This window comes from Ictalurus punctatus, chromosome 17 (genome assembly GCF_001660625.3).
Source record: "Ictalurus punctatus breed USDA103 chromosome 17, Coco_2.0, whole genome shotgun sequence".
Taxonomy (NCBI): domain Eukaryota; kingdom Metazoa; phylum Chordata; class Actinopteri; order Siluriformes; family Ictaluridae; genus Ictalurus; species Ictalurus punctatus.
Window position 1 is genome coordinate 20,696,533 of NC_030432.2, and position 21,035 is coordinate 20,717,567.

The following is a 21,035-nucleotide window of genomic DNA, read 5'->3' on the forward strand; positions in this document are numbered from 1 at the left end:
AATGTTGTAATGTAATATAATTATAATTACATAGTAATAATAATAATAATAATAATAATAATAATAATAATAATAATAATAATAATAATAAGAAGAATTCTGGTCTTAATTACATTACAATACGTTTCAGATATTTACATTTAAGCTTAAGAAATTTCACTTTATCAACAATAGTTTGCTAATGTCTCCGCCTTCTTTCTCACGTGCTGTTACGTCACCTTCACAACAACGAAACAACATATTGTTTCTTATACATTTATTTATTATCTAGGTATTTAATAAACGCGTACGTACACGTTATTAAACATTTTAATGTCAATTCGAAAAGATTAATTAATTAACAATAAAACATCATCGACAACGACGACGACGATAACAACAACTACTCACGTGCAGGCTACGCCACCTAATTCTAACCGGCTCCCTACACGAGTGCACTACGTAGGGTGCGAATCAACAGTTATTTAGCGGAACAAAGTGCACTAGATGCATACCGCGATGTTCTATTTGGAATGTGAGCACAACCTCCTGAGGGAAAACACTCGCCAAGAAAACCGGAAGCGGCGACGTTTCATAGACAGTTTGTTTAAATTAAACGACAAACTGTGCGTTTAGGAGAACGTATAATATGCTAAAGTGGGTTTTAATATGGTTTATGGTCGAAAATAAGTTATAAGTATTTAAAAGATGTTGTGTTTACGCCCCTCCCACTCACATTATGGGCGAGTCAGCTGACTTTTCCCAGCGTGCGACTTAAACAGAAACCGGGCGGAGAGTGGATGTGTTCCGTTTCTCAAAGCAGGAGCACCCGAGCGGGATTTGTTGGTTTTTAAACGTTATTTTAGCTCACAACCTCTGCGCAGGGGAGTGAGGCGGATGGTAAAGAGGATATAAAGTGAAAAGCCCTGCGTTAGTTGATTAATTCGCGCTGTGTGAGGTGCTGCAGCCGGTGCTGTCGGTCATGGCTGAGTCGTTAACCCTGCTGAAGCGGCTAAGTTATGCAGTCGGACATTTCCTAAACGATCTGTGCGCCTCTATGTGGTTCACTTACCTCCTGGTTTATTATCACTCTGTCCTGGGATTTCAGAACTCTTATGCAGGTGTGTTATTGTTAGTCGGACAGGTAGCGGATGGAGTGTGCACCCCTCTGATCGGATATGAATCGGACAGAACCTCAGGATGCTGCAATTACGGCAAGAGGAAAACGTGGCATTTAATAGGTAAGGATTTGGCATATATTTTTAGTCATCTTCAGGAAGATAAGCTTAAAGTGCTTTCCTGCACGTGACACGTTAACGTGGACGCGATTAAATACGAAAGATGCGTGTCCTCTGTGTTGGGAATTCCGGCTCTTTTACAGTGAGTCAGAGGATTCGGCTCAGCTCAACAATATGAGCCGATTCTTTTGACTCCCGTCGGTGCAGCTCACCAATGAGGGCTGTTTTTTTCGACTCCCAATAAGAGTCGACTCTTTCAACATACAGTCTGCTAAGCTTACCAGTAAGAGCCGACTCTTTAGGCTCCCAGTCAGAGCCGACTCTTTCTCCCAGTGATAGACGACTCTTTAGGCACCCAATGAGACCCGACTCTTTCGGCTCCCAATATGAGCCGACTCTTTCGACATAGTTTACCAGTAAGCTATGGTAATAGTAATAATATGGTAGTATTTGTAGTATGGTAGTAATAATATGGTAATTACCGGTAAGCTATGGCTTCTCATCTTACCACTAAGAACCGACTCTTTAGGCTCCCAGTGAGAGCCGACTCTTTAGGCTCCCTGTGAGAGCCGACTCTTTAGGCTCCATGTGAGAGGCGACTCTTTAGGCTCCCAATAAGAGCCGACTCTTTCGACATTGTCTGCTCACTTTACCAGTAAGAGCCGACTCTTTAGGCTCCCAGTGAGAACCGACTCTTTAGGCTCCATCTGAGAGCCGACTATTCAGGCTCCCAATAAGAGCCGACTCTTTCGACATAGTCTGCTCAGCTTACCAGTAAGAACCGACTCTTTAGGTTTCCAGTGAGAACCGACTCTTTAGGCTCCCAATAAGAGCCGACTCTTTCGACATACAGTCTGCTCAGCTTACCAGTAAGAGCCGACTTTTTAGGCTCCCTGTGAGAGCCGACTCTTTAGGCTCCCAAGAAGAGCTGACTCTTTCGACATAGTCTGCTCAGCTTACCAGTAAGAACCGACTCTTTAGGTTTCCAGTGAGAACCGACTCTTTAGGCTCCCTGTGAGAGCTGACTCTTTAGGCTCCCAAGAAGAGCTGACTCTTTCGACATAGTCTGCTCAGCTTACCAGTAAGAACCGACTCTTTAGGCTCCCCGTGAGAGCCAACTTTTTAGGCTCCCTGTGAGAGCCGACTCTTTAGGTTCCCAGTGAGAGCCGACTCTTTAGGCTCCCAATAAGAGCCGACTCTTTTGACATAGTCTGCTCAGCTTACCAGTAAGAACTGACTCTTTAGGCTCCCAGTGAGAGCCGACTCTTTAGGTTCCCAGTGAGAGCCGACTCTTTAGGCTCCCTGTGAGAGCCGACTCTTTAGGCTCCTGGTGAGAGTCGACTCTTTAGGCTCCCTGTGAGAGCCGACTCTTTAGGCTCCAATAAGAGCCGACTCTTTCGACATAGTCTTCTCAGCTTACCAGTAAGAACCGAGTCTTTAGGCTCCCAGTAAGACCCAACTCTTTAGGCTCCCAGTAAGAGCCGACTCTTTCAACTCTTAGTCTTTCACTGCTCAATAGGCTCATATCACCATTTCACCATTCAAATGACTCAGCTCTCCCATAAGAGTCGACTCTTTCACCATTCAAGCCGATTCTTTTGACTCCCAATTGTGTTGCTTGCCAACAAGAGCTGACTGTTACGACACAATCAGCTCAGCCGACCAATAAGAGTTGACTCTTTCACCGTTCAATCAGTTCACCAGTAAGAGCGGACTCTTCCGACTCCCAGTAAGAGCCAACTCTTCCGACTCCCTGTAAGAGCGGACTCTTCCGACTCCCTGTAAGAGCGGATTCTTCCGACTCCCTGTAAGAGCGGACTCTTCCGACTCCCAGTAAGAGCCGACTCTTCCTACTACCAGTCGCCTCACCATTAAGATTATATTGAGGAATGACCACAAAACCCAGTTGATTTGCGATACTAGTTTATTTATTTTTTGTACTGTCAATAAGATTTCTCAATAGGCTTATTCCTTGTGCTCATAATTTAATTAAATATTACAAATATTTATGCTGTTATGGTACAATAATCCACAGCAGGGTGGTGTGATGCAGCCTGACGTGATGTTACCAACCTGGGGTTGATTATTTTCCAATAACAACACATCCCGAAGTGTTTTATTCCTCTTCTACCACAGAAATTTGCCAATGATTACAATTTTAAGAAATATATTAATGTACGGCATGTCAAACTTTTTATCTGTTTATAGTTATATTTAATGTTCTGCAGCGTACATGAAACAAGTTAGTTCCTGTTCTCACTTATGTTATAGTAGCAAGGAGTACATTAACATAAACCTGTGATGTCAGCACTGCTGTTATAGAAAATTAATCAGAATCCTAAATGTGGCTGATCTTTTTTTCTCTCTCTGTCTTGCAGGGACGGTCAGCGTGGTGATCTCTTTCCCCTTCATCTTTAATCAGTGTATGGGCTGTAGTGAATACACTCCACAGTGGGCCAGTCTCATCTACTTCATCCCCTTCATCATCATCTTCCAGTTTGGTTGGGCCGCGACCCAAATCTCCCACCTGTCCCTCATTCCCGAGCTGGTGAAGTCCGAGTCGGCCAAGGTGGAGCTGACGGCGTACAGGTACGGTATGCAGAACTTTTTAACAGCTCAAACTCGTGATACCGGATTGTTCACGTCTACATCATTGCATACAGTACACACCTTTTACAGGAACACGGTGTTGACACGTGGTGAGCTCGTTGTTGAACTGAAACTCCGGCTCACGCACTGTGTCTGGATTTGGTGCCACACACAGAAACGAAAGGAAGAAGAAAAAGGTTTTTTTCTAACAGCACACTTGTGTATGTTGGAGGGTACAGTCACATCTCTGCGGCTCTGTGGTTTGTTTTTCATTATCTACTTCCTGTTTTCACTGTTTTTGCACGCTCGCAGGTTCTCATTAGATTTCAGGTCAATGAGTAGAATTTCACTGCTGGACTTCGTACTGAACCTCAAGCACAACAGAAAAAAATCAAACACCATTCAATACTGATTTACTCCAAACAACCAGCAGTGTGATCTGTCTGCCTCTTTACCTGTCTGTCTGCATGTCTCTCTCTCTGTCTGTGTGCAGTCGTCACTATCTCTGTCTGTTTTTCTATCTTTCTCTGTCTATCTGTCCGTTTGTCTCTTTCTTTAGTTGTCTGTCTGTCTGTCTGTCTCTTTATCTATCTGTCAAAATCTCTCTCTCTCTCTCTCTGTCTGTCTATGTGCAGTTGTTACTATCTCTGTCTGTTTTTCTGTCTTTATGTCTCTTACTGTTTAGTTGTCTGTCTATCTCTCTGTGTCTTTCTGTCTATTTGTCTGCCTGTCTGTCTTTTTCTTTCTATCTCTCTCTGTTTTAGCTGTCTCTTTCTCTTTAGATGTCTGCCTATGTTTCAGTCTCTGTCTCTGTCTCATTATCCCTGTCTCTCTCTCTCTCTCTCCCTCTCTCTCTCTCTCTCTCGCTTTGTCCGTCTCTGTGTATTTGCCTGTGTGTGTATGTATAGGAATTGTGTCTGTCTGCATTTCTTCTATAGTATAGAGAATCATTCTAGTTTATTGTGATTTTACGAATGTCCTTTCTCTCTCTCCGATCCCACAGATACGCTTTCACCGTGATCGCCAACATCACAGTGTACGCCGTGGCGTGGCTGCTGTTCCATTTCCAGTCTAATGAAGATCCGTCCATCACCGATAACCTCGGTCCCGTCGACATCCCCATCTTCAGAGTGAGTGTAAAAACAAACACACACACACACACACACACACTCACGACTCGGCACAGCAGAGACGCGATGTACAGTTTCGCGGTTTGTTTTTCCTGTTCACTTTTTAAAGGTGACACTTTTACTTCTGTTTTTTTTTCCCTTTATTTCTCACATGTGCAGTATTTCAGTATCTCCTTTAAAGTTATTTATTTATTTATTTATTTATTTGTTATTGCACACGATGTGATTCCGTGGTCTTCATACACATCCACCACAATGTTTATTTTGCTCTACACTGCTTTAAGTCTAAGTCATCTCAATTCAAAATAATCATTTAAAATGTAGAAGTAAGATTCGAGTAAGATTCAACAAGATGATGATGATGATAATAATAATAATAATAATAATAATAATAATAAACAATCCCAGTATGGTGATGATGATGATAATAATAATAATAATAATAATAATAATAATAATAATAATAATAATAATAAACAATCCCAGTATGATGATGATGATGATGATAATAATAGTAATAAACAATCCCAGTATGATGATGATGATGATAATAATATTCATAATAATAATAATAATAATAATAATAAACAAACTGAGAATGATGTTGACGCTGTGCAGCTTCACGGGTTGCGAATAATCGTCAGGAAGTTGTGCAGCAGCCATAACGTTCTCATAATATCTCTAACACCTCATATGTGGAAATCACAAGCCGGTTACTCTCCACTAGAAATGACTGTACAGAGAGAATGACCTCGGTTTTCTTTTCATATTCTACAGTTTACTGGAAATGCTTTAATAATGCTTTAAATAAATAAAATGTATACAAACTTCCTGTGTGCTTTGATTCAAAAGTTGTTTTTAGTAAATAAGTGTATGAGCATGTAACATATATTTCAAAGTTGTTGCATTTAAATGTGTGTGTGTGTGTGTGTGTGTGTGTGTGTGTTAAGAATCTGAGTCTGATCGTGTGGGCGATCGGCATGCTTTTCTCTCTGCTTTTCCACCTGGGCACGCGGGAGACGAAGGCCGGGGGTAACGAGGATGAGGAGGACGGAGGTGATGAAGGAGAAAGGAAACCTCTCCTCACCCGACTCACACCGAACTCTCCCTCTGTGGCTCTGCAGTGGCAGCACTGGCTCAAAGAGCCGTCCTTCTACCAGGTACACTCTATCAGCCAATCAGCATCCAGCATGTTCAAGCTTTATAATACCATCAGCCAATCAGCATCCAGCTTTCTGCAGCAGTTACATGTTACCCCTGGAGGGGAATGATGAGTAAGGGATTTGCTCCAGCGAGCGTGTACATTTTATTACCTTCTTCTGTAATTATGACTCGTGACTGATCCGCGAGTCTGTGTGGCAGGAGGGTCATGTGACCTTTAATCTGCAGTCAGGGAGTAACTGGGTCACAGCAGGTGAATAGGAGATGATTTGCATGTTGCACAGCTGCAGTGCTAAGAACACGAGCCAGCGAAGCATATCTCCTTCTTTACACTGCTTCCTGAACGGAAGGAAAGAAGAGAGGGGGAAGTTACAAAGAAAGAAAGAAAAGAGACGAAGAAATAAGAGAGAGAGAGAGAAAAGGAGGAAAAAAGAAAAGGGGAAAGAAAGAAAGGAAAGTGGGAAGGCAGAAAGAAATGAGATGAAGAGATAAAAAGAGAAAGAAAGAAAAAGAAAATAGGTGAGGATATAAATGAAAGAGAAGGAAAAGGAGAAAGAAAAGGGAAAGAATGCAAAGAGACTAGGGAAAGAAAGAAGGAGAAAGATAAATGGAACAAGAGACGAAGAGAAGAAAGAAAGAAAGAGACAAGGAAATACAAGAAAGAAAAAGAAGAGAAAGAGATGAGGAGAAAGAAACAAACAAACAAAGAAAAGAGATGAGGAAATAAAAGAAAGAAAGAAAAGAGACAAGCAAATGAAACAGAAAGAAAGAAAGAAAAGAGATGAGGAAATAAGAGAAAAAAGGAAAGATTGAAAGAACGAAAGAAACAAGGAAGTGAACTGATAAAAGGAAAAGAGGAGGAAATTGATAGTAAAGGAACGGCAGAAAAAGAGAAAAGGAAAGAGAGGAGAAAAGGAAGGAATATAGAAAGGAATAAAGGAGTACACAAAGAAAGAGATAAATAAATGCAGAAAGAAAGAAATCTGAATAAATAACTGAAGAATGGATAAAGAGTAAATCTACCCAGTTTGGGGTTTTACTTTTCAGTGTGTTTACTACACTGTTGTTACTGTGGTGAACGTGTGGAGAACGTGTGGAGAACGTGTGGAGAACGTGTGGCGAACGTGTGGTTGAACGTGTGGAGAACGTGTGGCGAACGTGTGGAGAACGTGTGGCGAACGTGTGGAGAACGTGTGGAGAACGTGTGGCGAACGTGTGGCGAACATGTGGAGAACATGGGGTTGTATTTCACTGACGTTTTTGTTTTTTTCAGGTTGCAGTTCTTTATATGTGCACGAGGCTGATAGTGAACCTGTCACAAACCTACATATCCATGTACCTCATTAACACACTGCTACTGCCAAAGGTAACACACACACACACACACACACACACGCACACACACACAGACCTGTATTGTATCTGTAGTTTAATTTTATTGTGCGTGTGTGTATCTCTTTCCTCTCTCTGATCGCAGAAGTACATCGCTACAATCCCCTTGGTGATGTACGTGAGCGGATTCGTCTCCTCCTTTATCATGAAGCCCTTCAACAAGCTGATCGGGAAGAGTGTGAGTTTACAGGTTTCCCTCCCAATCCAACATGAAAACGGATCCATGCTTAACGTTCAAACGTGCATATAAAAAATATTTTTTTGTGTGTGTGTGTAGATGGTCTACTTTGTGGGTCTGGTCCTGATCATGATCTTCTCTTACTGGGTTCTGCTGGACACTCATATGGGAGACAGTGTGTATGGAGCTGCAGTGCTGCTGGGGACGGGGTCAGCCACCATCCTCGTCATGTCTCTGTCCATGACCGCCGATCTCATCGCCGATCAAACCGTACGTACCGCTCCGCTCCGTCACCTGTACACACGCTCATCTACATTCACGTGTATGTTCTAGATCATACAGCACAGCAGCTTTACCTTTCCTGTAATCCACAGCTTCACATCCCTCGTCCTGGAGAAACCCCTATCTTTCACATTTTAGTGTTTTTCTCTGTTCGGACACGCCCACTTCCACCCTATTAATGAGCCGATTCGTTGAGTCAGGCGTGTAGTAGAGAAAACCTTAAACAGTGCAGGACAGGGGGTTCTCCAGGACCAGGGTTGGGAACCTGTGCTATAATCTATTTAAATTAATAAATTGTTTAACGTGTTTTTTTTTTTTTAAGTTAATGCTGAAAAAGCTACAGATATCCTAGCGACATCTCCAGTACTTTTACGTTTATCTTTGCACGTGCGTCTTTATTTCCTTCTGTAATCCTCACTGCAGCAAAGTGGAGCGTTCGTTTACGGAGCGATGAGCTTCACTGACAAAGTGGCAAACGGAGTGGGAGTTATAATCATCCAGGGCCTGCACCCATGCCAGTAAGTCAACTACATAAACACCTAATAACCATAACTATAATATTAAATTCAAGACGTTCGACGTTAAGTGTAAAGTAAAAAAAAAAAAAAAGTGACTTTGAGTGTATTTTAAAAGGGCACGTCAGTGACATTTTTGTAAAAATGAAAACGTAATATGAATTCATTTCATAGCTTTGTACTAGACATTAGATTCTTGTCGTTATTGAATAATAATAATAATATAAAAATGCATGTTAAATGGCAATAACGACAATTCACTGTGCTGAAATGATACTGAGTATCAAATCATTGTCTAAAATAATCATATAATTATTAATGTAGAATTTTAGCCACTTGGATAATAAAGTAGAATAATAAGAAAAGGTAGAAGGACAGTAAGGTCCCTATGCACCTTCAGTGCTTGGCCCCCTAATAATTACACTGTACGATTTATACACAACCAGGTGTATTAAAATCTCTGTAACTCACTGTTGCTCAGCTTTTTTATTCAGTATTTCTCGAACAAGTTCAGTATTTAGTCTTTTTTTATTCATTTTTTTTATTTTACTGACGTCCTGCTGTATTACACTGTATTCATGTCTTTGACACACATATTTATAAATGTAAACAAATATCCATTATATTTTATATTATGATCGGGACTGTAATAGAGAAAATGTGTCTCGTATATACAGTGTGTGTGTGTGTGTGTGTTTGTTTTGTTTCTCCGCAGTACTCAGGCGTGTTGTCCTGCGTGTGTGTGGTATTATCACTACGTGATGGTGATTGTTACGGGCGGAGTCGCTGTCGTAGCAGCACTCAGTCTCTGCTCCATTCTCATCTGGCCAATCAGGATCAGCCGTCGTAAGTCCACCTTTATCCCCTATGTCTCTCTTTTTCATCGTTCCAAACAAACTGATGTCGGTGTTAGTTCCTCTAGTTAGTATTAGAAATCTTTCACTCTGTGTATTTGTGCATTCCTGTGAGCTTCTACACACAGGGGGAAAAAGGTTGGCAGGTCTGATACGGTCATTTAGATATATATTTTTTAAATATACCTGTCACCCGTCTGTAATTCCTTCAGGCCTCACAGTCTGAGCCTTGGACGTGGGCAGTGGACTGATGGGTAATGCGCCGTGTGTAATGCACTGTATGTTCAGGTCATTTGGGATCACGCAGAAGTAGGGCTGTGCGATATGACACACATTTCATATCACGATACTTGAGGACATTTCTCCGATACACGATGCGCATCATGATGTATAATTATATAAATAATCAACCATCTGCAGAACAGTAGTAAAATAAACAATAAAACAAACAACGTTAAACTGAGTTTTAGGAAACTTTTCTTTAATGTCTACAAAGACAAAGAAGATGAGTTTTTTTTGTTGTTGTTGTTTTTTTTGTTTGTTTGTTCTTGTTTTTTTAATTACGTCAAACCAGCAGTGTCCGTTCATTTGTAATTATTAAAAACATTTTTTTTAAAAATACGTCACTGTACCGACGATATCTCAGAAAAGTGAGATTTTTCTCTCTTTTCTCTTTCTCTCTCTTTCCCTCTTTTTTCACTCTTTTTTCTCTCTTCTCTCTCTTTTCTCTTTCCTCTCTCTCTTTCTCTCTCTTCTCTCTCTTTTCTCTTTCCTCTCTCTTTCTCTCTCTCTGTCTCTCTCTTTTCACTCTCTTTTCTCTCTCTCCCTCTCCTTTTCTCTCCCTTTTCTCTCCCTTCTCTCTCTCTTTTCTCTCTCTCTTTTCTCTCCCTCGCTTCTTCTCTCTTTTCTCTCCCTTTCTTCTTATCTTTTTTTCTCTCTTTTCGCTCTTTTCTCTCTCTCTTTGTTTTCTCTCTCTTCTCTTCTCTCTCTCTCTTTCTCTCTCTCTCTCTCTCTCTCTCAGAAAAGTGTATCGTGTAATCGTTTATCAGGATAACCATATTACATCGATTTATCGCCCAGCCCTACGCAGAAGTCTTCCAGGAAGTTACGTGACATAAATCGTTTGTGGTTTAGTGTGGTGAGCGTGTCGATGAAGGACGATGTCAGACGCGAGCGTGTCGATACGTATCCATGAATCCTCCTCAATCTAATACAAAAAGCTGTCTGAAATATTGTTGTTGTTTTTTTTAAACTTAATTTTAAACATGGTCTAATGTACTTTCCTACCCATACAGACTGAATAATGATGATGATGATAATAATAATAATAATAATAATAATCATTGAGATTGTTACAGTAGGATTCAGCACAGAGTTTCAGGAATACATTATGGAGGCGTAACGCAGATATACGAGGTGAATGTTGTGTATTACAGTGTCGGTGGAGCAGCAGGTAAACGGCTCTGCTAACCGTCTCCCCGATGGTGAGAGTTTTATTCACGTTCTTACTCAACACCGCTTTCACTTCACCAGCCTCATGCTGAAATCCCACGCCTTTTAATGAAACGCAATCAGAAATCATACAGCACTGTGCACAATTCCTATCTACACAAACGTTACTGATGATGATGATGATGATGATGATGATCTCACTGCAGTGTTGAATTTAACATCTAATTATCTTCACAGACCTAACATACACATATACATCCATAATCAGGATATCGGGTCGAGCTGGAAACAGAAGCGCTCGGTGTCTCGCTATTACAGGAAAATAATTGTACTGTTACCCCGAGGTAGATCATTATCCTCTAACTGCACGTCCTGAAGTGTCTCGTCATGCTTTTTATCCCTTTATAGTTACATTGAAAACAAGTTCGTTCCTGATATCATTTATAGTTATAACAGCTAGAAACAACTGTTCTCTGACCAACCCTCTCTTTTCTCTCTCTTCTTTCTCTCTCTTTTCTCCCTCTCTTTCTCCCTCTCTCTTTTCTCTCTTTTCTCTCTCTTCTTTCTCTCTTTCTCGCTCCTCTTTTTCTCTTTCTCTCTTTTCTCTTCTCTCTGTCTCTCTCTCACTCTCTCTCGAACTTAATAAGACCCGCACAAAAAAAACCCTCAGCTCGACATGTTACTGAGAATCCACAAAAAGCGTAAACTCCTCTGTCCTGAAGATGTCGGGAAACTTGCACCTTTAATCTATGACACTGGAGACTTCCTTCCATAAACGTTAATCCACGATTGCTCACGTTTTTAATCCCTTTTATGAGGAGCGTCTGCTGTACTAGTCCTTGTCACTATAGCGACGGATAGCGTGAATATAAGCCTGTGATTCGCGGCCGCGCTACCGTCAGAGCTGCTGTTGTAGAAGAATTGACACCTTCTGACCAATCGGAATCCACCATTCTGAATCGGACTGTTGATTCTGCTGACTGCGGGAATCCGTCTGCATTCCTGGGAGTGTTTTTGTGTTTTCTGACTTCTGTGTGTGTGTGTGTGTGTGTGTGTGTGTCCCCAGGTCTCGGTGTGATACCCGGTCTGATGTCAGATGGAGAAGACTCAGAAGGCAGCAGCGAGCCGACGCTGGTTAACTGAATTATTCCCAAACATGCCTGTAAATCTGCACAAACTCTATTACTGTGAGCCACCGCTGACATTTATATTCATATTTATCCAGTTATTTATGGATAAATCCCGTGTGTGTGTGTGTGTGTGTGTGCGTGCGTGTGTGTGTGCGTGCGTGTGTGTGTGTGTGTGTGTGTGTGTGTGTGTGTGTGTGTGTGTGTGTGTGTGTGTTTGGACCATTCTCGTGTGTAGCTGAAACACCTGTACAGTCCGTAGGTCACACTTCCGGGAATGACCGCTGGTGTATAATCCGACTTCCTCTAATAGCGATGGCCGAGTCCAGAAGCAGGTCTAGAGGCAGGTGTGCCTCTAGTGCAGTAATTCAAAACCAAAACATACCATGTTTAAGCTTTCACGGTTTTCCATCCAATGGAAATCGGAGGAAGAAGCGGGTCTGTGCCGTGAGGAGAGAAGAAGGATCGATGTTCTCGAAATACAAAACAACGTTAAAGTCAACACGAAATCACAATTGATCCAATTGATTAGACCTCTTCAACGAAGAATTTATGACCCTCCCTCAGCCATGACTCTGTAGCGGAGGAGCGCCGCACAGCAATTCCGCTAACGTCCTGCAGTCTGATTTGCGGCAGACTGCAGAGAGAGGCAGTGAGGTATCTGTCCGTTTTTTTCCTCAGATTAGAAATCGCGTTAACCGTAACTGGACGTAGGTTTACACGCCAATAACGTAGTTACGATTCTTGTGAAATTGGCCTATTGTCGTCTAACAGCTAACAGCGCTACCCCAACTGCTGCAGGAATGTTTATACTTTATTACACTTGTATTATTGTTTATTACAATTGTTTTTATTCAGCAGCTGGGTTTCACAAAAATCCATAGACTAGATGCACTACGGTGTGTGTGTGTGTGTGTGTGTGTGTGTGTGTGTGTGTTACCCATAATGCTCTGTGTGAGTGTGTGTGTGAGTGAATCGATTTTTAAGGCATTCGGACACTATTCATTCACAAAGGGACCAGCGATATAAATGCATTTTATTATTATTTTAAATTTTTTTATTATTATTATGTTTATTATATTATGATCTATAAGAAAGCGGCAGTTGTTCTGAAACATGCAGTCCGTCAGCCGCGACATGTCTGCCGTCTCATTGACTTTTTCTTTGTTTATACATTCGAAAACAAATGAGATGGTGAAGATGATCTCGTTTCAGTGTTTTCACCTCAGACCTTCTTCTCGTATTTGACCCAGCTGTGTGCGCGTGCAAACAACAAAACCCTACGTCTCGCTTATCAGTCCTTGAAGTAAATGTTTTCCTGACCAAAATTCAAAAACCAAAATTCCTGCCAGATTGACGGAAGTTTCGGTAACGTCGATTTTCTGTGTGCGTGCGTGTGTGTGTGCGCGTGTGCGTACTGTCCCTTTATTTTCGGACGGAATTGACGGCGCATCGTCACACGTCCTCCTGTCTCAGAGAAGATAATCACATAAGAGATAAAATAATCGTATTATCATTCTTTTCAGCACGATGTAGTGATCTAACGCGTGGTGAGCAGTTTAATATCGGAGCGTACGTGGTCACGGCGCACAACGTACACGTTAATGACGGGGAACAAAACGCACATCTTTTAATGTTTAAAGGGAAATCATGTGTACATATTCTGTTAAAAACGTTGCACAGGGATTATTTTTATTCTGTATTTCACAGGGAACAACAACAACAACAACAACATCATCACGTGGTGACGGACGCAGCGTTGTTCAGACAAACGTTTACCGACCGTATCGTTACACTTTCGTAAAGCTTTATAACCCTACATAACTCTTTTCCATTGCTAATAATTAGAGACGGCGCCAGACCTCTTGGTCTTTTCCAATACCGATACCATCCGATATTTTTTCTTTTTTTTTTTTCTTTAACTAATAAGCTTTAAACTTTATTTTTATGCACTGCAGAGGAAAAATACATATCTGAAACACATGACTCGCCAAACCCGCAGTTTTTTTTCCGCCTTCCATTGCAAATATAAATACATATAATTGTTTTTATTCTATTTAAACTTAATCTGACAGGATGTTACAGGATCTGATCAAATTCGCTTCTTATTTTCTCTGCTATCTGATCAATATCAGGATCAGTATTTTTTTCTTTGATCCTGCGTATCACATGAATGCCATTTCGCTGTGCACTCTCTAATAATGTGCTCTGTGACATACTGTATTCATTTTTATACAGAGTTGTTTCGGGTTCTGTAACATCACCGTAAAGTGGAAACCTTTATTTACAAACTAATTACACGCACATTTGTTTCTCGCTATCGTTCCACATTCGGACTCCCTCCTGTGAGGAACGTCACGATTGTATAATTTAACTGTACTTTTGTGATGACCGATTTGTTAGACTCGATAAGCTGCGTATAAATCCACTTTTCATGGAAAGCGCAAACGTTTCGACCGTCAGGTCTTCATCAGGCACGACACACACGTGGAATAAAAGTACCACTGTTTATAGAAGCAGGTACATCACCTTCATCAGGCTCGCACTCCAGATGTCACGTGGTTTGAATCGATTGTCACGTGTTTTGGAGTGTGGAGTTTATCTTCTATAAAGAGTGGTACTTTATTCCAGGTGTGTGTGGAGCGTGATGAAGACCTGGCGGTCGAAGCGTTGTTTTGGATCTGGAAGTTCGGTGTGTGGATATCACGCTTCTTTTTTCCATGTGGTTATTTCTGTTGTCCTGCACCTGAGCGTAAATCAGGGTGCGTTTGGATGTGCACACCTTTTTTGTTGTTGTTGTTGTATTTTAGATTCTTCAGCAAATTGTAAGGGATAATCAATACAATAATGATTCAGTCAGGTCTGATAGCAGGTCTAATCTTTAAAGGGATATTTTAAGGAAATGGATGGAAATTTTTATATATAGATATAAATAATGACACAGGTTTGATCAGGGACATGATCTGCTGTGAATCTGCCTGAGACATTTCTTTTTTTTTTTCTTTTTTTTTATGTACAATATTGTTTGTATGTTTTTATTAATTATTTCCTTTTTTTTTTATCAAATTGCATACAGTAAAAAAATATAATGTACCTTTCTGTTATTGTTGTTTTTATTGAGTGAATAAATCACTGCTTTTGAAATAATTTCGTATATAATCATCGCATCATATGCTGAGATGGACTGCATAACCATGCAGGGTGTATTCCCACCTCACCTCACCTACATCCATGTTCCCGGGATACACTCCGGATCAACGAGACCCTGAGCAGGATAAAGTGGGTCATGGAAGATGAATAAATGGATGGATGTTTAAGGTTTTCCAGTGACCTCTTAATGTACTGCAGCACAGTGTGAACAAGTGTGTGTGTGTGTGCGCGCTAGAGAAAGGCTGCACTACTGTCAGAGCTGCTGTCATGGAAAAGTTCATCAGCACCTTCTAACCAATCACACGCCAGGGTTGAACAGTGCTGTGGTTTCTACAGGTTCAGTGGATTCAGTGAATCAGGTGTTTTCAGGAGGAACTCCTCGGTGTCCCAGATGTTCTGAGAACATATAAATATATAAAAGTGTTTTGATTACATTTTAGGAAAGGAGAATGTTATTTAATATGTCTATTTACTGCATGGTATAACACAGAGGAAATGAAAGCTAGGAGACCAGATCAGATGTACTATTAATATTACCACAGAGGAAGGTGGGGGAAAATTATGACTCGGGTGACGTCACTGTGAAACGCAATGAAGGACAAATTAATGCACTTTATGATTATTTTCCCTTTTATACATTTATTTCCCTGATGTTTTACAACCTTGTGAAATATATATATTTATTATTATTATTATTATTTTTGCACAAATGCAGAATTGGAAACGTGATCCATGGTTTTCCAGAGTTTGTAGACATCTGGGAAGTTTGGGGAAACGTGCATTCTGTCAGTAGGAGGAGGAGGAGGAGGCAGGTTTGATCACGTGATGTAGGAGCCGTTAATTGGCGAGCCAGTCACATGCCTCTGCTTAATTGAAGTGATTGAGTTGTCACAGTGCAGCTGCCTGACAGTTCAGAGCAAAACTATCCGAATGACTTCAGCTTACAAACATAAAAAGTTATTAAAAGGTTTTTAAATCTTTGGTTCAAACCTCTGAAGTCGGCGATGACGTATTTCCTCAATGTTGGGCTCAGAGTTGGTTCTGAACCTAGGAGGTGGTTTGCGGTGAGCATGCCATCCTCGGTCTTGGTCGTCCGGAGTTTAAAAGTTTAAAGAATTTAGACTTTTGAAAAATGTTTCTGTTCCTTCTAGTACAGAATCTCGTCTCAATCCTAGATTAATAACTAGAATTAGCACAGAACCTACTGACTAGCTGCAGTGTGATGATCCGGATCAGAGGATTTAAATGCCAGTATGAGCAGTATCAGATGAGTGAGTAACATTACTGGCTTTACTCTCATTTGATCATAGACATGTCCGAGTATATTATAAAATATATATAAATGTTTATATATTTAAGGCAGTGGACATAAAGTCAATATTTTATTATTATTATTATTATTATTATTGAATGTATGATGTGTATAAATATTATTTTGTACTGTACATGTTTATATAAACTTAAGGCACAATGAATATTTCACCCTGCATTACATCACACTTCTACTTCCACATTTCCATTTCCTGCTGTTCTCATTTTATCCACAAGGTGGCAGGAAAAAGCAACAGGGTGGATAAGAGTGTAGTTTAGTGTAGTAAGGCTACACTCCTACTGTAAAATAATCCATGTTGATCTCTCTCTGTCTTTCTCTGTCTTTCTTTTTTTTTCTCTTTCTTTCTTTCATCCATCCATCCATCTATCCATCCATCCAGTGACTTAAAAAAGGCCACATTTGGCAAAAGACACAGTGCAATAGTTTGACACAATATAGGCAATATTTCTTCTTTATATGTTTACTTTTTATATGTTTTACTTGTTACAAAATGTCAGGATATATTGTCAGTGTTTTGTGACATTTTTTAAAGATGGTCTTGTTCAGCATTTTAGTTGTACTGCATTTTTTAACCTATAATGAGCTGATGTATCTCTTTAAAAAAAAAATAATAAAAGAAAAAAAACTTATATTAAGAGTTTTGTTGGTGTAGAAGAATAAAGCGAGTTTGTCAACAGTAAATTCTGTAAATTTGTCTCACACCTCCAGGGTTAGGGGTTCACATGTTCTCCCTGCTTCAGGGGTTTCCTCTGGGTACTCTGTTTACTCCCCCAGTTCAAAGACATGCGCTGTAGGCTGATTTGGCATCTCTAAAGTGTGTGTGTGTGTGAGTGAGCGAGTGTGTGCGTGAACCCTACGATGTCTTGACATCCCGTCCAGAATGCCTTGTTCCCAAGATCCCTGGCATGAGCTCCAGGCTCCCTGTGGCCCTGTGTCGGATAAGCAGGACAGAAAATGGATGAATGGAAATTATTACAGTTCAATGACCAAAAAACCTGATGATATAAAGATGCGATGTTTTACAGTAATAATATCTGTCTGTCATATACATTTCATTAGCATCAATATCACAATTATTTTCTTCACCATATACATTTACATGCATTTAGGAATTTTTCTTGGTGTTTGGTCACAACACGATACGTTCAACACACACACCTCGGACAACACGGCGCAATTATCATCCTGATATAGACATATTGTATCATAAGAAGAAATGATAGGCTCAGATGTAATATATTACAGTGGAGGTAGAAATATCAGCAATGGGCTATAGTTGTGACGATATTCATAAATAATATATTTAACATATAGTACTATTTATTTATTCATTATAATATCTAGAATTCCCATCATTAAAGAAGCACCGTATTTCTGCTGCAGTGTTATACATCATTTCATCTCGTCCTCTTTGGAAAGTATGAAGTACTGAAATACTGAGATTTGTTCTCCGTTAGATTGCTACATGATCTAATGGCCTCCTGGCCTCAGTGTAATCACACTGAGCTGGAAGAGAGTCAGTAGTTTTATTTGAAACATATTCATCCTTCTTTATCCGTCTGTGTGTCGTGTAGAACATCTCTAGCGGGGGGGGGGGATAAACCCCAACCCAAACACTTATTAATAACACCTTTTGTTTAAAAGCTTAAAGAATCCGAATGGAAAACACACGTCCGCCTGCGTCCTATTATAGAGCAATTACGGCTAATTGGAACAATGTTTCTGGGGAGAAAAAACAAACCAGTGTCAGCTCTTTCAGATCTGATTCAGCACAATGGACTGGTTAAAGGAGGACGGTGATGCAGTGTGCAGCTCGGACAATAGAGACAAACAGAGCTGTGTTTATGGGAAATACACTCATCGTTTCCCACGGTGCAGCAGTACAAGTTTCGTTGCAGCGTAAATTTTCACACGGTGTTTCACAGTGATGTTTGCTGGTAGATGAGATCTTTTTAGCTGTACTCATGTTGTACTCGTGTACGGCCCCAGTCTGTAGAAAATGGTCGATTTTTTATTTTGAAATTGCGAGCTCTTCCGAATATTGTGACGTTTGCTTGGGTTTGTGTTCGTTTCTGCGATCACGAAATCCTGGAGGGACCGAGTAAGTCCAAAATGCACTGTGTCTGTCAGAAAAGTTAAAGTTACAGCTTTACCTCTGAGTGTTACAAAGCGCTGGCACTGGAGACTCCTTCCATAAACGCTAAATAAACGTCTCCTTAACAACAGTTATGTGCCTGTGTTAAATGAAACGTTTTCGAAACGAGTCGAGCTGTTTCTGTTGTGGTTAAAGGGGAAACGTGGCTTTTCAAAATCGATGACCGTCATGTATTCACGATGAGCACGAGTCGAAACTTGACACATTACGATGCACATTTATATACGTGTAGAGTATTTTCATTTCAGGTTTGTATAGTGTATAAGCAACACTGAGACGTTTTCCAGCAAAACACGCCCCTACAACACGATGCCGCCGCCACCATGCTTCACGGGATGGTGTTCTTCACATTAAAAGCCTCAAATCGCTGGGCTCAGATCATCTACACCCGCTATCGAATAGGTCACTCCAGGATGACCCGCAAGTTTTTAATTTTAGGAGAAGACTCACCAACACGGACCTTTTGCCAGAAACCATTATCCTTGAAACATGTTTTATCAGACCGTACTGGTCTTAACCCCTTGAGAAACCTTTTTTTGTCAACACTCTGGAAGAAATTTTTAACAAACTTTAGAGTCCCTTAGACATTTCTCACCATGAAAATATTCATAGAAGCTGGCATGGGCAGAAAGTTGGGCAGAAAACAGATTTTTACATTTATTTTTATTATTTTTTTTTATAAATGTGGAGGTACTGTAGACTATTTTAAACTATTAAACTATTTCTTTAAGGTTTGGGCTATTTAAATCCAAGAAATGACGCTGCATCTTTTGGCTTTGTTTATACTGTACTTGCCGTATATGTAGTAAACAAGCACCATTATAGAAAAACATTAGCCGTATTATTTTTACATTAACCTCTGGTGTAATCCATAACTGCACTATAGATTTCTTTACTGCCAAGGATCCAGCCTTTTTCTGGTTCGGTGTAAAGTTGTACAAAGATCAGAGTTCGACAGCAGCAGCGACGCATCGAGGCCAGATTCAAGAACAGCGAGTTCACATAAAAGATGGACCACATGTTTTTATAAAAACAACGCGGTTGGACATTCCCAAAACATATGCAGGAAAGTGCCTCTGGAGCTTCAGAACAACATTTATATGGAGTACAATGTATTCTGTGAATGGTGTCTGTTTCTCATTGTAGATAAATAGGAAACCTTTTTTTTTTTTTTTTTTTTTAAGAGACCCCAGCATTGGACACCAATATCGGGGGCTTTCTGGAAATCCTAGGATTTGAACTCACAGCCTTCTATTCACTTTTAAGTTCTGTACTTCCATACCTTCATGCTGTATAATTATAGACCAAGGGTTCCCATAGGGTCATGACCCCTTTACAAAAGATTTTACTCATTATCTTATTCGTACTATTTTATTTATTGTATTTGATTTGAATGAATATTATTGCTGTAACTGTGAAGACAGAGTTGGATATTTTGTGTGATTGATTATTGTTTTGAGTTGTAACTGGGAGTCCCATTCAAAGAAGCCACGAACAAGCCTTTAAGAGGGCATGTGCTGTTTTATTTATTTATTTATTTATTATTTATTTTTTTAACTACAAGTTCAATGAAAATGGATGAGTTTCTCTGTCCATCTGAGTTTCTGTGGGCGTGTCTCAATCAGCTCCGTAGTTCAGCAGTCAGCGCACTGATCAGAGAGGCGGCCATTTTAAGGGCCGTCTCAATTTGCAACATCCTTCCAGTGCACAGGAACCTTTGCTCCCTAAAAAAAATCCCAGGGAGCATTAATGCTCGTTACGTTCCCTTACTGGTAATGACGCCATGTTTTCTAAAGCCTTTCAGCTAAAAAAAAAAATAAAAAAATTAAAAATGGCGGACGAACTCTTTGCCAACTTCATCTACGAGTGTAAGTAGCTTGTTATCGTTGTTGTAGCTCTCAGATTACTTACGTTCGAGATTTTTTAACTTTATTGACGTTCTATGTACAGTTTGAGTTGAACGACGTTTAAGTGTTTAATGACTTTATTATTATTATTTTTTAATACACTAGCTTGCCTATGATCCTTGAAGTACCGTGATGACAGAAACGTGTGTGATTAAGCATAGAAATTTAAATGACGTATAATGTCAGAAAGATATCGGCCCTGCGTGTTGTTGATAAATGCCGGTGGTGACGTTTTACAACGCGAGTACGTGGTCATGTCGCTGTAAATTGAGTCATCGGTGTCCCAGTGTGTGGTGAACCAGGGTCCTTACCGGTGCCCCAACTCGTGTACACCCATACACTGATTCCCCACCCAGGGAGCTGATCGAGACGCACCTTCTGACTCGGTGGAACAACAGAAGTCAAGAAAATAAACACGAAAGGGGGAAATGAAGGTAGGGATGACATGACTTGGGGCTGCAGAAATTTCAGAATTACCATCTGCGGTCATTTGTCCAGAAAGTGACGCTACGAATCTACTTAACAAATCAACTTGACCTCGTACGGTATTGACCGAAAAGGTGAATAATATCGACGTGTTCCAAGACTCCAGG

The 21,035-nt window shown here is 40.4% G+C and overlaps 1 protein-coding gene across 2 annotated transcripts; it reads left to right on the top strand.

The window, feature by feature from the left end:
• Positions 1–510: 510 nt before the first annotated feature.
• On the top strand, positions 511–14,990 carry LOC108278251 (major facilitator superfamily domain-containing protein 12). 2 transcript variants are annotated; one of them, XM_017491472.3, is made up of 11 exons: positions 511–1,220; positions 3,596–3,806; positions 4,810–4,936; positions 5,887–6,096; positions 7,371–7,463; positions 7,575–7,667; positions 7,767–7,937; positions 8,373–8,467; positions 9,180–9,310; positions 10,755–10,802; positions 11,837–14,990. In XM_017491472.3, exons 1-11 carry the CDS (start codon positions 962–964, stop codon positions 11,911–11,913), a joined length of 1,515 nt encoding a protein of 504 aa, XP_017346961.1. In that variant the 5' UTR covers positions 511–961; the 3' UTR covers positions 11,914–14,990. The 2 variants fall into 2 exon arrangements, with proteins under 2 accessions (XP_017346961.1, XP_017346962.1); XM_017491473.3 differs by lacking the exon at positions 10,755–10,802 and having other exon boundaries at positions 513–1,220.
• The last annotated feature ends 6,045 nt before the right edge of the window (positions 14,991–21,035 follow it).